Source organism: Carcharhinus amblyrhynchos, chromosome 1 (assembly GCF_965287045.1).
Source record: "Carcharhinus amblyrhynchos chromosome 1, sCarAmb.v2.hapA, whole genome shotgun sequence".
Taxonomy (NCBI): Eukaryota; Metazoa; Chordata; class Chondrichthyes; order Carcharhiniformes; family Carcharhinidae; genus Carcharhinus; species Carcharhinus amblyrhynchos.
Genome location: NC_137324.1, coordinates 5,919,563 through 5,935,584, shown reverse-complemented (window position 1 = coordinate 5,935,584; position 16,022 = coordinate 5,919,563). Strand labels below are relative to the sequence as shown.

At 44.2% G+C, this 16,022-nt stretch overlaps 1 protein-coding gene across 6 annotated transcripts in view; it reads right to left on the bottom strand.

Annotated features, from left to right (window-relative positions):
• znf638 (zinc finger protein 638) overlaps positions 1-16,022 on the bottom strand; it is a 210,150-nt gene that overhangs the window by 24,487 nt on the left and 169,641 nt on the right. For all 6 annotated transcript variants that reach the window (XM_080189803.1, XM_080189822.1, XM_080189895.1 and 3 more), the window contains exons 17-18: positions 8,024-8,058; positions 5,703-7,017 (exon numbers count right to left, since the gene is read on the bottom strand). In XM_080189803.1, the coding sequence (XP_080045929.1) occupies positions 5,703-7,017; positions 8,024-8,058 (1,350 nt within the window). The remainder of the gene's footprint in view (positions 1-5,702; positions 7,018-8,023; positions 8,059-16,022) is intronic.

Genomic DNA, 16,022 nt, shown 5'->3' with positions numbered 1-16,022 from the left:
GGCAGCAGCAGGCGGGTGAGGGGTGGCAGCAAGGGGCAGGGGAGGGGCGGCAGCAAGGACAGGGAGGGACCGCAGTGGGGTGCCGGGGTGGGGGTAAGGAGCATGCATGTGGCGGCAGGGAGGGGCTGCAGTGGGGTGCTGGGGTGGGGGTAAGGGGCACACATGCAGCAGCAGGGAAGGGCCGCACTGGGGGTGAGGGGCACACATGCAGCAGCAGGGAAGGGCCGCACTGGGGGTAAGGGGCACACATGCAGCAGCAGGGAAGGGCCGCACTGGGGGTAAGGGGCACACATGCAGCAGCAGGGAAGGGCCGCACTGGGGGTAAGGGGCACACACGGCAGCAGGGAGGGGGCCGCAGTGGGGGTAAGGGGCACACGCGGCAGCAGGGAGGGGCCGCAGTGGGGGTAAGGGGCACACGCGGCAGCAGGGAGGGGGCCGCAGTGGGGGTAAGGGGCACACGCGGCAGCAGGGAGGGGCTGCAGTGGGGGTAAGGGGCACACATGCAGCAGCAGGGAGGGGCTGCACTGGGGGTAAGGGGCATACATGCAGCAGCAGGGAGGGGGCCACAGTGGGGGTAAGGGGCATACATGTGGCAGCAGGGAGGGGCTGCAGTGGGGTGGCAGGGTAGGGGTAAGGGGCATGCATGCGGCAGCAGGGAGGGGCGGCAGTGGGCAGAGAATGGCCATGGTGCGGTGGGAGAGGCAATGATTGGCAAGAAGGTGTTGGTGGGTAGGGAGAGGGCGAGGTGCCTGAAGATATGACAAGGTCAAGGCACAGGCCGGCAGCGAACTGTGACAAAACCCACGTGGAGTTTCACTGACCTGGAAATGATTTATTAGTTTAATATAGGCAAATATGATATGATCTGAATCACTGATAGTGATGAGTAGGTGCCTGAAGATCGAGGATGGCATATGTTGTGCCTTTGTTTAAAAAGGATTGCAGGGATAAGCCTGGGAACTACAGGCTGGTGAGCCTCACATCTGTGCTGGGTAAGTTTCTGGAAGATATTTTGAGAGACAAGATCTACAGGCATTTAGAGACGCAAGGACTAATTAGAGACAGTCAGCATGGCTTTCAGAGTGGAAAATCATCTCTCAAATTTGATTGAGTTTTTTGAAGGGGTAACCAAGAAGGTAGGCAAGAGCAGTGCAGTTGATCTTATCTACATGGCCTTTAGCAAGGCCTTTTGACAAAGTGCTATGTGATAGGTTGTTGCATAAGGCTAAATTGCATGGGATCCAGGGTGAGGTAGCCAACGGAATACAAAATTGGCTTGATGACAGAACAGTAAGACATCTTATAGCACCAGGTTGAAGTCCAACAGGTTTATTTGGCAGCACAAGATTCAGAGCACTGCTCCTTCATCAGGTGAGTGACGGCTTGTGTTCTTACCTGGTATTGAGACTTCTTACTGTACTTACCCCTGGCAGAAGCCAGAGGCTGGTTGTACAGCGTTATTTTTCAAACTAGTGACTAATGGTGTGCCTCAGGAATTGGTGCTGGGTTCACTGTTATTTGTCATTTATATTAATGATTTGGATGAGAATTTAAGAGGCATGGTTACTAAGTTTACAGGTGACACCAAGATTGGTGGTATTGTGAACAGTGAAAAAGATTATCTCCAATTGCAATGGGACCTTGATCAATTGGGCCAGTGGGCTAACGAATGGCAGATGGCGTTTAATTTAGATAAATGCGAGGTGATGCATTTTGTAGATTGAACCAGGGCAGGGCTTACTCAGTTAATGATAGGGCATTGGGGAGAGTTGCAGAACAAAGAGATCTAGGGGTACATGTTCATAGCTCCTTGAAAGTGGAGTCACAGGTGGACAGAGTGGTGAAGAAGGCATTCGGCATGCTTGGTTTCATTGGTCAGAACACTGAATACAGGAGTTGGGACGTCTTGTTGAAGTTGTACAAGACATTGGTACAGCCACACTTGGAATACTGCGTACAGTTCTGGTCACCCTATTATAAAAAGGATATTATTAAACTAGGAACAGTGCAGAAAAGATTTACTAGGACTTGATGGTTTGAGTTACAAAGAGAAGCTGGATAGACTGGGAGTTTTTTCTCTGGAGTGAAAGAGGCTGAGAGGTGATCTTATAGAGGTCTATAAAATAATAAAGTGCATAGATCAGCTAAATAGTCAATATCGTTTCCCAAATGTAGGGGAGTCTAAAACTAGAGGGCATAGGTTTAAGGTGAGAGAGAAGAGATACAAAGGTGTCTAGAGGGGCAATTTTTTCACACAGAGGGTGATGAGTATCTGGAACAAGCTGCCAGAGGTAGTAGTAGAGGCAGGTACAATTTTGTCTTTTAAAAACCATTTAGATAGTTACATGGGTATGATGTATAAAGGGATATGGGCCAATTGCAGGCAATTGGGATTAGCTTAGGGGTTTTTTAAAAAAGGATGGCATGGACAAGTTGGGCCAAAGGGCCTGTTCCCATGCTGGGTTGAGCTATGAGGAGAGGCTGAATAAACTAGGCTTGTACTCGTTAGAGTTTAGAAGAATGAGGGGAGATCTCATTGAGACATATAAGATGATGAATGGGATGGATAGGATAGAGGTGGAGAGACTCTTCCCGCTCAGAAAGGACAGTAGGACTAGGGGGCACAGCCTCAAGATAAAGGGGGGGACGGTTTAGAACGGAGTTGAGGAGGAACTTCTTCACTCAAAGGGTGGTGAATCTCTGGATTTCTCTGCCCGTTGAGGTGGTGGAGGCTGCCTCACTAAATATTTTTAAGACGCGGGTTGATGGGTTTTTGATAAGAGAGGGGATTAAGGGTTATGGGGAGAGGGCGGGAATGTGGAACTGAGCCACGACAGATCAGCCATGATCTTATTGAATGGCGGGGCAGGCTCGAAGGGCTAGATGGCCTACTCCTGCTCCTATTTCTTATGTTCTTATGACCCTATTCTGTTTTGATGCTTAAAAAGCAAGAACATAAGTGGGATAAAAAAACAAGGATGTCTGGGAATGCCAATATATAAATCACTCAAGGTAGCGATACAGGTGTTAGAAATAGATGTCGATGCTGACACTGTGGTAATATCACTGGATTGGTAATCCTGAGGCCCAGCTGTGGAGGCATGGTTTCAAATCATACAATGGCAACTGGTGGCATCTTAAATTCAAGTTTTATCTGTAACTGACATCAATTGGTGAAAGGTTGTCAGGGTAGGTGGAAGATTACAATCAGCTCAGCTTTGATCTTACTGAATGGCAAAGCAATCTTGAGGGGCTGTGTGGCTCCCAATTCATATATATTTGTTTGTCCTTCAGGAAAGGAAACCTGTCACCTTTACTCAATCTGGCCTACAAGCGACTCCAGACCCATAACAACATGGTTGAGCCTTTACTGCTGTACTTAGTTTAAGGGCAATCAAGAATGGGCAACAAATTGGCCTTGCTAGAAAGAATATTAAAAAGGTACAAAATCACCAAGATGATGCGTTTGTGAGAAATTATAACTGTCAAAAAAAAATTAAACAGGCTAGGGTGATTTGTTACAGAATGAAAAACTAGGCCACAAATGTAAGACGTTACAATTAGGAATTCAGGAAAAATCTCTTTACTCAAAGGCAAACAAAAATGTGCAACTTCCGACATAAGGAATGGTTGAGGCAAATGACATGATAGAAGCTGGATCAACACCAGGAAAAAAGAAATAGAAGGATATGATGATGGAATGGGGTGGGAAGTGGCTCATATGCAGCACTGGATTGGTAATCCTGAATTTAAGATGCTGCCAGTTGCCATTGTATGATTTGAAACCATGCCCCTACAGCATTAGACTGGGCCTCAGGCTTACCAATCCAGTGATACCAACAGAGGCCAATTTGGCAGAATGGCCTGTTCTTGTTCTCTGGACTTTGATGGAACACAAAGCACAACACAGTAACCACATCACAACAGTTTATACTTAAAATACTGTGGATGCTGAAAATCTGAAATAAAAACAGGAAACACTGGAAAAACTCAGCAGGTCTGACAGTTTCTGTGGCCAGAGAAATAGTTAACATTGAGTCCCTATGACTCTTCGATACTTAAATATTGCCTTTCACATAGTCAGCCCCAGCAATATAAGGAGAATGATCAAAATAATGTTTAGAGAGATTGGTTTTTAGATAATAAAATGGAATATAACTGAATTAAGGAACACCTTAAATGAGAGGTAGAGGAATTTAGGAAGGGGACTCCCTTTAAGGCCTTGGCATCTGAAAACACAGTGATACATTGTTGAGCTGATACTTAGGAGGGTGTGTCAGCTTGTTCCACTGAAGCATGATGCGTAAACACCACAACAAAATGTAAAAAGGCTGTGGCACTGAAGTAACTGCACGTGGTGCTGGAAAAAAATTACAGTTAAGGAAGGACAAGGCCATGAAAATAAGGATGAAAATTTTAAAATCAAAGTTTTGCCAGATCAGGAGCCTTGTTTATAGAAGTGGAAAACGGGAGGTTGGCCATGGTCAAAGCATGGATGAGGTTAGTGCAGCTGAACTGAGGCAAAGTTACAGAAAGTAGACAGTCTTAGTGATAACAGGTCAGTTGCTTATCTTGGTATCAAATATGACAGAGGTTGTAAAGTCCAGTTCATCCTCAAGACAGTGGCACAGGAAAGAGGCATGGAATCAGGACACAGGGAAGGAAGCTCGTGGCACAGACCAAAGTCATGAGTAAAATCCTTCCCAATATTTGACTGGAAGAAATTTCTGCTCATTCAGCAGTACATGTTGGACAAGCAGATTGACACTTAAGAGTGCAGGGGTAGTGAAGGAGACCTGGGTGTCATCAGCATACTTTTGAAAACTGATGTAGTTGTCAGATAATGTGGCCAAGGATCAGCAAGGAGCTAAGATGCAGGAGGGAGCCAAGGGCAAATCTTTGGAGGATACTATAGGTAATAGTATAGCAGTGGCAAGAGAAGGCACTGTAGATGTTTGTTATGGCTACAGATAAGAGGGTGGCTTCACCTAGCTCAATGAGTAGGAAAGGTATTCAAGGAAGATGGCGTGGTCAATTATATCAAAAGCTGAGTGCAGATCAGGAAGTAGTTCACCATAGTGACAGTCACAGGCATTCAGATTCAACTTTCTCAGATCTACAGCAGATGGTCTCCCACTTGTCTCTCATTCTTTCTTTTTAATTTCCTGCTCTCATCTGACTGCATCTCCTAACCTGTTCTACAAACCTGCTTGCATGACTCAATCTATCATCCGATTCATTGTTAAATATGTCAAAAGCTGAGACCCCAGAGTGAGTACCACTTGTTACATCCCAACAATCAAAACTTTCCCTTTATCCCAACTTCCTCTCTCCAACATCCAACCAATTCCTAGCTCTTTGTTTAACAAATCCTCTGGTTCTTATCTTTTAAACTCCACCCTGGTGTTAGTGTAAAAGATATTGCAGGCTTCCTCTTGGCCTTTGCTCAATACTGAGGAGAGAGGACAAATATGAGAATGAACACAGCCAGGAAAAGCAGTGAGCCACTATGAAATGGCAGGGTCACTAAAACTCTGCCTTGGTAACAGTACAGTATTTTTTTCAGTAATGAGTATAGCGAGGAGACATCCAACAAGCTGTTCCTCTAATTTTAGATGCTCAGTCACACAGCCAACACTAAAACCACATCATCTGGCTTCAAGGGAAGCCAGATGCACGCTCATTACTCTGGGAACATTTACCTTACTCCTGGTGGATGATTTATAATCCTTGTCACGTAGATACTGAGACATATGCCTGCGCTCAGGTCTGGATTCTTTCTCCTTCTGATATGACGAAGTACTCCTTCCGCTTCCCTCTTTGCTGGATCGATCTCTGGAGGTGCTTCGACCTCGAGCTGGTGTGCTGGGTTTTCCAGGTTCCTTCATTAAATGATCCTTTTTAGCCACAGCAACTTTTTTCCCATTCAATTTTGAGGCACTGCCTTCTCTGCTCCCTGGTTTTGCCACTACAGACTTTGGAGGTGCAGTTTTGGTTTTAGGTGGTGATGAAGAGACTGGGGAGGCAGCTTTTTCTGCTGTTGTAAGAGTGGTAGTCTCACCAACAGGTGTGGCTGGCGGAGACGTAGTGGTTAGTTGCGGGCTGGCTCCCTCTGCAGCTGATGAAATGGTAGTGGGTGCCACAGATGGAGTAGTTCCACATGTGGCAATGGGACTACTTGCTACACTGCTGGTGGTTGATGTTGGTTTGGTCACTACACTGGCAGCAGCAGGCGGCAATGCCTTGGCAGCTGTGTTAGGGGTGGCACTGATGGCAGCCTCTGCCGGTTTAGAGGCTGTTTGACTGGGTGTTTGGATTGGCTTGCTGGCAGCAGCTGCAGGGGACAATGCAGGCTTAGAGGCAGCATTCAGCCCAGCTGCAGTGGGCTTGGTGGTTGCACTGCCTGTGGCCAGAGATGGTTTGTTAGCTACAGTGGTTGCAGTCTGGCCCGGTTTGGTGGTCAAGTTGACAGTAACTGACTTAGTCACCACATTCAGAGGGGTTGCACTGGATGTAGTTCGTGCTGGGTTGGTGGTCACATTTACAGCTGATACTGCAGGCTTGGTGCCAGCAGCTGCAGCAGCCACAGCAAGTTTCGTGGCTACCAATGCAGGTTTAGCAGCTGCACTGGCAACAGCTGGTGTAGGTTTGGATGGTTCATTTCCACTGGTTGGAGCTGGTTTACCAAGTTTGACAGCACCAGCTGAATTTGAGACTGCAGTGGATGGGGTTGGTGATTTAGTGGTGAGTGGTGTATTTCTGGCATTAGCAGTGACAACAAGTTTATGAGGGGCAGATGGCTCATTGACTGTTGCTGTGACAAAGTTCTGTGCAGTTGTCTCTGTTACTAACTCCGTAGCAGGTGTCATCACTGTAGTCGAGTTCACGGAATCTGGCATAGTTTGGTCACCCAGGGCCTCACCATTTTTTTCATCATTTACTTCAGTCTTTTCTGCCTCTTTAGACTCTGCAGATGTTTGTATCTCCATTGGTTCAGGCTCAGCTGCATTATCAGAGCTAAAAAGCAAAAACAATCATGAATATTTGCTCTGACTGGGTGGGACGATCCCTCACACACTGGGTTGGTGGGTCACAACACTGTCCTTTCACACTCTGGGACAGTGGGTCACATTGCAAAAGTGTGTTATGCACTCTGATCTGACATAAGAACATAAGAAGTAGGAGCAGGAGTAGGCCATCTAGCCCTTCGAGCCTGCCCCGCCATTCAATAAGATCATGACTGATCTGAAGTGGCTCAGTTCCACTTTCCACTGATAGCTCAATTGCGAATAAAGCCCAAGAATTTGGCTGGCGACAAGTTTAATATTTCAATTACGGATGTGAACAGTGGACATCAGACTGAAAGCAGTCTCTCTCTCTGTCTGGGTTTTAGAAATTCTGTTGGTTAACTGGAAGGAAAGATTCTTGCCTTCCGCAGTAGAAATTTTGCTGTTGGTTTGACCAGAGTCTCTCACTGATGTTCTGGGAAGCTGCTTTGACTTCTAACCGTTTTGAGTATATCACGAGAACTGCAGCATTCATCCAAAGAACCCAATTCCAATATCACATGAGCATTCGTCTTGACTGCGTTAAACCTGTGGAAGGGTTTTGTTTATGGGAGTGGTTTGATTGGAACATCTTAGATATACTTATTAAGGGTTATACATTATTGTGGTTGTTTCGTTTTGTTTTGTTTGTAATTGATAAGCTATTGCTAATATTCTTATTATACATGTTGGCTACATTCTTCAATAAACTTTATTGATAAAAGTTCCCTAGTGGATCATTTGGATCATACCCAAGTTGAACCATATCATGCTTATCCTTGCCAAGTTCAAGGTGCAAAATTTATGACCCAGGCAGGCTCCATAAAACACTTTGGAGTTTCTGACCTGAACCATAACAGTCAATGCCTGTAGTGGTGGGGGTGGAGAAATACAGCCATCTATTCCATCAACCTGTGAATTTATGACAGCATTAAACTCTGCATCTGTTTGTAGATTCAATCTGAAAATATGCTTACCTCCCCTCAATGGAATTTTCTGCCTTTTCTTCATTCTGTAATTGGAAAACAATATTTTTAATAAATTTAGCAATTTAAACCAGAGACAAACTGGAACAGTATTTGAGAGTGGAATATATGATGATGGCATGTGGTTATAGCCACCAATGGACTGTCCCACCAGGGAAGTGGATAGGGAGAAGTGACGGTGTTTAACAGTACAGGGGTATTATCTACTGATACAAAGTCTGCAATTTCCTGCACAGGATATGTGGATAGTTGGGCAAAAGAGGAAGGATAATTGCATAGGGATTGCAGCAAGACCAAGCTTGAGCTGAAAAATGGCCAGTAACCGTTATAAAGTATATAGGATTCCAGTTATGATCTTACAAATGCACTGTATAGTTGTTCAGCAAAGTTTGCAACTTGTACTCCATCCCCCTTACAAGAGAATCATAGAAGAGTTACAGCATAGGAGGGGGGACATTCAGCCCCTTGGTCTGTGCTGGCTCTTGGAAGAAATAATTCACTGAAAGGCAGTAATTCACCTTGTGCCACTCCCCTGCCTTTCCCATATAGCCCTGCAATTTCTTCCTTTCCAGATAATAATTCAATTCATTTTTGAGTGCCTCTATTGAAACCACCATATTTGGGCAGTCCATTTCAGATCTCAATCATTTGCTATATTAAAAAGAAATTCTTCACGTCACCCTTGCTTTGTGTGTGTATAATCTGGGCGCTCTGGTTCTTGATTCTGCCTTCCACCAGTGGGAACAGTTCCCCAGCTGTCCATTTAAGACCTCGTCCACATCCTCTGCTTTCAAAAATAAGTTCCCTAATTTATTCTTGAGTGGTCCTACCCTCACCCTATGTACGTATACAATGCCTTGGGATTTTCTAACCCTACCTGCCGAGGTATTCATTTCATAGCCCCTCCTTGCTGTCCTAGTTCCCTATTTAAATTCTTTCCTGCTTTCTTTATATTCCTCATGGTCCCTGATTTTAGCTTCTTAAACTCCTTAAGTTTTAAGATAACAATGAATAAAGTTAAGTCAGAACCTTGTGGTAAGGTGCTAAATTAGGGGAGGGCAAATTAGGACAGTATTAGGCAGGGGTTAGGGAGAGTTAATTGGGAGGAGCTAATATTGGGAAAATCCAAATTTGACATGTGAGAATTGTTTAAAGACCTACTGATCTGAGTTCAAGACCAGCATGTTCCAGTAAGGATGAAGGACAAGGATGGTAAGGAATCCTTGAATAAGGAGGGAGGTTATGAATTTAAACAAAGGAACAAAATAAGCATATGTAAGGTTTAGGAAGCTAAAATCAGACAGGGTCCATGAGGAATATAAAGAAAGCAGGAAAGAACTTAAACAGGGAATTAGGACAGCAAGGAGGGGCTATGAAATGAATATGTCGGCAAGTAGGGTTAAAGAGAATCCCAAGGCATTGTATACATACATAAGGTATGGGCCACTCAAGGATAAAGGAGGGAACTTATTTTTGGAAGCAGAGGATGTGGACAAGGTCTTAAATGAGTGCTTCGCATCTGTATTCACCAAGGAGAAGGACACGGAGGATAGTGAGATTGGTGTGGAACATGCTAATATGCTAGGGCATTTTTAGATCAAGAAAGAAGTGATGTTGTATCTCTTGAAGAGAATTAAGGTGGATAAGTCCCCTGGGCCCAATGGGATCTACCCAAGGTTATTGAGAGAGGCATAAAAGGAGATTGCTGGTGCCCCAACAAAGATCTCTGTATCCTCACTAGCTACTGAGAGGTCCCAGAGGACTGACAAAGAACTAATGGTGTTCCTCTGTGCAAGGAAGGAAATAGTGATAATCCAAGAAATTATAGAATGAATTTCACAGGAGTGGTTGGGAGGCTATTGGAGAAGATTCTTAAGGATAGGATTTATGTGAAATTGGGAAACGCGTGGTGTAATTAGGGAAAGTCAGCATGGCTTTGTGTGGGGCACATCACATCTTACTGACCTGATTGATTTTTACAAAGAGGTGACAATGGTGACTGATGACAGTAGAGCAGTGGATGTTGTCTCCATGGATTTTAGTAAGGCCTTTGACAAGGTCTCAAGGTAGTTCATCCAAAAGATTAAGATGCATGGGATCCACGATGATTTGGCCATGGATTCAGAATTGACTTGCCCATAGAAGTCAGGAACTACTGGTGGAACAATGTTTCTCTGGCTGTGGGTCCGTGATCAGTGGTGTTCCGTAGGGATCCGAACTGGGCCCTCTGCTCTTTGTGATATATATAAATGGGTTAGTCAAGTTTGCTGATGATACAAAAATACGTGGAGTTGTGGATAGTGCAGAAAGTTGTCAAAAGATATAGTAGAATATAGATCAGTTGCAGATATGGGTGGAAAAATGTAGATAGAGTTTACTTCAGGCAAGCATGAGGTGCCACGCTTCGGCAGATCAAATATTAAAGGTAATATACAGTTAATTGCAGGACCCTGATCAGCACTGATGTACAAAGGGATCTTGGAGTTCAAGTCCATAGCTCCCTAAAAGTGGCCACATAAATAGATAGGATGGTAAAGAACGCCTTTGGCATGCTTGCCTTTATTTGTTGGGGCATTGAATACAGGAGTCAAGATGTCATGTTACAGCTTTATAAAACTTTGGTTAGACTGCACTTACAGTATTGCATTCAATTCTGGTTGCCACATTACAGGTAGAGTGTGAAGGCTTTGGGGAGGGTGCAGAAGAGGTTTATCAGGATGCTGCCTGGATTAGAGGGAATGAGCTATAAGGAGAGGCTGGACAAACTAGGGCTGTTTCCTCTGGAGCGACGGAGGCTGAGGAGAGGCCTGATAGAAGTCTATAATATTATGAGGGGCCTGGATAGAGTTGACAGTCAGAATCTTTTCCCCAGAGTTGAAATGTCTAATACTCGGGGGCATGCACTTAAGGTGAGGGGGGGAGTTCAAGGGAGATGTGAGGGGCAAATACTTGATACAGAGATGGGTAGGTGTCTGAAATGGGCTACCAGGAGTGATGATGGAGACAAATGATTGGGGCTTTTAGATAAGCACATGAATATACAAGAAAGAGGGATATGGACCAAGGGGAGCTAGCAGGTATTAGTTTAATTTGGCACCATGTTCAGCACAACATCATGGGCCAAATGGCTTGTTCCTGTGTTGTACTATTCTGGGTTCTAACTTTTTCTTCTGCAAGGATAACATTCCAAATCTCTATAATCTATCTACACACTGAAGTTTCTCATCTATGGAACCATTTTCATCAATTTAATCCACACTCTCACTAATACCTTCACATCCTTCCAAAGTGTGGTAACTAAAATTGGGTACAGTACTCCAGCAGGGGCCAAACCAGTGTTTTCTATAGATTTTAAATAACTTTCTTGCTTTTGTACTCTATGCCTCTGTTGGTAAAACCCACATGCTTTATTAACCACTCTCAATCTATCCTGCTATCTTCAGTGATTTATGTCTCTGCTTTTGCAAGCCCTTGACGTGTACCCTATTAAAGGCCACATGCCTTCTAATTACCTGCATACTAACTTTTTGTGATACATGTATGAGTTTCAGCTCCCATTTAAGTAATATTCTGTTTTCTATTCTTCCTGCCAAAGTGGACGCAGTCACATTTTCTCACATTATCCACTATTTGCCATTTTATTTTGCAGACATTTTGTGGCACCCTCACAATTTTCTTTCTCATCATCTTAGTATTAATAAATTTGGCTACAAGTCACTTGGGTCCCCTCATCCCAGCGGTGACCAGTGGTGTGCCTCAGGGATCAGTGCTGGGTGCATTGTTATCTGTCATTTATATTAATGATTTGGATGAGAGTATAGGAGGCATGGTTAGTAAGTTTGCAGATGACACTAAATTGGTGGCATAGTGGATAGTGAACAGTTATTTCCAATTGCAATGGGATCTTGATCAGCTGGGCCAGTGGGCTGACAAATGGCAGCTGGAGTTTAATTTAGACAAATAAGAGGTGATGCATTTTGGTAGATTGAACCAGGTTAGGACTTACTCAGCTAATGGTAAGGCGTTGGGGAGAGTTACAGAACAGAGATCTGGAGGTACATGTTCATAGCTCCTTGAAAGTGGAGTCACAGGTGGACAGAGTGGTGAAGAAGGCATTCAGCATGCTTGGTTTCATCGGTCAGAACATTGAATACAGGAGTTGGGACATCTTGTTGAAGTTGTACAAGACATTGGTAAGGCCACACTTGGAATACTGTGTGCGATTCTGGTCATCCTATTATAGAAAGGATATATTGAAAGAGTGCAGAAAAGATTTACTAGGATGCTACCAGGACTTGATGGATTGAGTTATAAGGAGAGGCTGGATAGACTGGGACTTTTTTCTCTGAACCGTAGGAGGCTGAAGGGTGATCTTATAGAGATCTATAAAATAATGAGGGGCACAGATCAGCTAGATAGGCATATCTTTTCCCAAAGGTAGGGGAGTCTAAAACTAGAGGATATAGGTTTAAGGTGAGAGGGGAGAGATACAGAAGTGTCCAGAGGGACAATCTTTTTCATAGAGGATGGTGAGTATCTGGAACAAGCTGCCAGAGGTAGTAGTGGACGCGGGTACAATTTTGTCTTTTAAAAAGTATTTAGATAGTTACATGGGTACGATGGGTATAGAGAGATATGAGCCAAATGTGGGCAATTGGTATTAGCTTAGGGGTTTTAAAACAGAAAGGGTGGCATGGAAAAGTTGGGCCGAAGGGCCTGTTTCCACGCTGTAAACCTCTATGACTGTGAATCATCCAAGGGGATCTTATTGAAACATATAAGATGATTAGAGGTTTAGATAGGGTGGACAGTGATAGCCTTTTTCCTCGGATGGAGAAAGCTAGCACGAGGGGGCATGGCTTTAAATTAAGGGGGGGTAGTTATAGGACGGATGTCAGGGGTAGGTTCTTTACCCAGAGGGTGGTGAGGGATTGGAATGCCCTGCCTGCTGCGGTTGTAAATGCGCCTAGTTTGGGGGCGTTTAAGAGATCCGTGGATAGGTTTATGGACGAAAAGGGATTGGTTTAGGTTAGAGGGTCATTGTTTTTTAACTGGTCGGCGCAACATCGTGGGCCGAAGGGCCTGTTCTGCGCTGTAATGTTCTATGTTCTAAGTCATTAATATAGATTGCAAATAGTTGAGGCCTCAGCACTGTTCACTGTGGCACTTCACTAGTTTGTCAAACTGAAAATGACCTAATCCTGTAAAACAGTTTCCTGTTAACCAATCTATCCATATTGATATATTATGTCCAGGACCGGTAGTACTTATTTTTATGTGAAGCCTTTTGAAAATCTAAATGCACTACATCTATTGGTTTCCCTTTATTTACCTTGCTTTGTTACATCCTCAAAAGAACTCAATTTGTCAAACACTATTTCCCTTTCATTAAGCCTTGTTGATCTGCCAGTTTTGAAATGTCCTGCTGGCATGCTGTTAATGATGCGTTCCAGCATTTTCCTAATCATAGATGTTAGGCTATTTATCAAAAACAGAAAATGCTGCAAAGTTTCAGCAGAGCTGATTACATTTGTGGAGAGAGACTAGAGCCAACGTTTTGAGTCTGGATGATGCTTCATCAGAGCTCTTCATCATCATTTTCTGTTATTGTTTCATTTCCAGTATCAGCAGTATTTTGCCTTTAGCTTAGGCTACCTTTTGTTTTCTGCTTTCCGCCCCCGCCCCCATTTCCTTGAACGGAGTTTCTTTTCTTTCATGGGATATGTGTATTGCTTGCTGGGTCAGCATCTGTTGCCCATCACTAATTGCCCCCCTACAAAGTGATGGTGAATGTTATTTGCTATTTAGCACCACAAGCCTGAATACTGTCCAGGTCTTGCTGCAAATGAGCACTAACTGTTTCAGTATCTGAGTCATTTTAAATTGTATCAAACACTGTAATCATCAGTGAACTTCCCCACTTCTGACCTTTATAATGGAGAACAGTCATCAACGAAGCAACTGAGGATTGTTGGACCCAGAGCACTATCCGAGGAAAACGTGTAGTGATATTCTGGAGCTGAGGTGAATTATTTTCCAACAAACACAACCAATCTTCATTTGTGCGAGGTATGACTCTAACCAGTGGAGAGTTTACCCAATTTCCACTGACTTCAATTTTGCTACAACTTCTTAATGTCACATTCAGTCAGACATTGCCTTGAAGTCAAAATCAGTCAAGTTCAGCACAGTTCTCCATGCTTGAAGCAAAGTTGTAATAAGGTGAGGAGGTTATTGCTGAGTTAAGTGCTGCTTGATAGCACTGTCAATGCCACCTTCCATCACTTTACTGACAATCAACAGTATACTGATGGGCCAGTATATAGCCGGGTTGGATTTGTCCTGTTTTTTTGTGGACAGGACAGACCTGGGCAACGTTCTGCATTGCTGGATAGATGCTAATCCAGTAGCTGTTCTGGAACAGCTTGGCTAGGGGCAAGGCTAGTCCTGGAGAACAAATCTTCAATAAAGGCGTTGTCAGGACCAACAGCTTTTGCAGAACCATGTCACTTCTTGACATGGAGTGAACTAAATTGGTTGAAGTCTGCAACTGTGATGCTGTGGACCTCATGAAGAGGCCTAGATGGATTACACACTCAGCACTCCCTGTTCAAGATGGTTGCAAATTCAGCCTCGTCTTTTGCACTGATAGGCTGGGCTTCCCTATCATTGAGGCTGGTTAGTTGTTAATTTATCAACCACAATTCATAACTGTATGTGGCAGGACTGTATATGTTTGGCATCACTTAGCTTTATCGTATGGTGCTTCTTGTGACATGCTAGTAGTCCTGCATTGTAGTCGTCACCAATTAAGCATCTCACTTTTAGCTACGTCTGGTGCTGCTTCTGGCATGCTCTCCTGCACACTTCATTGAACCAGGCTTGATCACAATGTTAGCATGGAGGATATGTCAAGTCATGAGTTTCCAGGTTATGGTTAAATGCAATTTGATGCTAGCCGACAGCGCCTCATAGATACCCAGTTTTGGGTACTCAATCTGTTTCAAATCTAGCTCATTTAATACTGTGGAAAGGTATTCTCAGCGTGAAGAAAGGACTTTGTGTGACAGTCATCTATTGATACCATCATGGACAGATGCATTTGGGACAGATAAGACTGGTGAGACGCTCTAGTCTGTTTTTCCCTCACCATGTGGCAGGCCTGGCCTGGCCATTACGTCCTTCAAGACTAAGCCACCCGTATGGGTGCTACCTAGTCACCGTTGGTAATCAATGTTTAAGTACTCCACCATATTTGTGCCCTTGCCACCTGACGGGTTTTTTCCAAGTGGTGTTGAACATGGAGTATTGAATCCTCAGCTCAAAGGGCAGTGGGTGGTAATCAGCAGGTTTCCTCGTCATGTTTGACCTGATGTCACAAGACTTTATGGGTTTGGAGTTATTGTCAAAGACTCCCAGGACAACTCCACCTCAACTGTATACCACCGTACCACTTGGTGGCTTTGTCCTGCTGGTGGAACACAGATGGTAATCGCTGGATCACTGGCTGTAAGGTATGATTCAGTGAATATGATTATGTCAGGCTGTTTTTTTATTGGCTAATCTGAGAATTTGCTCTCCCAATTTTGCCACAGCCCCCAGATGTTAATGAGGATCAAGGGAAATGCATTTGTTGCTTTCTGCCCCTTGATCAATGCTAGGTGATCAGCCTGGTTTTATCCCTTTCGGACTTCTCTGTCGCAGTTTGGTGGAACTGAGTGGCTTGCTAGGTATTTAGGCTTGCAGTTTGGTAGAACTGAGTGGCTTGCTAGGTATTTTCAAAAGAGTCAACACATTGCTGTGGGTCTAGAGTGACATGTAGGCCATAATAGGGCAGTACAGTGCTAAGCATTGCTGCCTCACAGTGCCAGGGATCCAGGTTCAATTCCAGCATCGGGTCACTGTCTCTGTGGATTTGCACATTCTCCCCGTGTCTGAGAGAGTTTCCTACGGGTACTCCGATTTCCTCCCAGTCTAAATATTTGCCGGT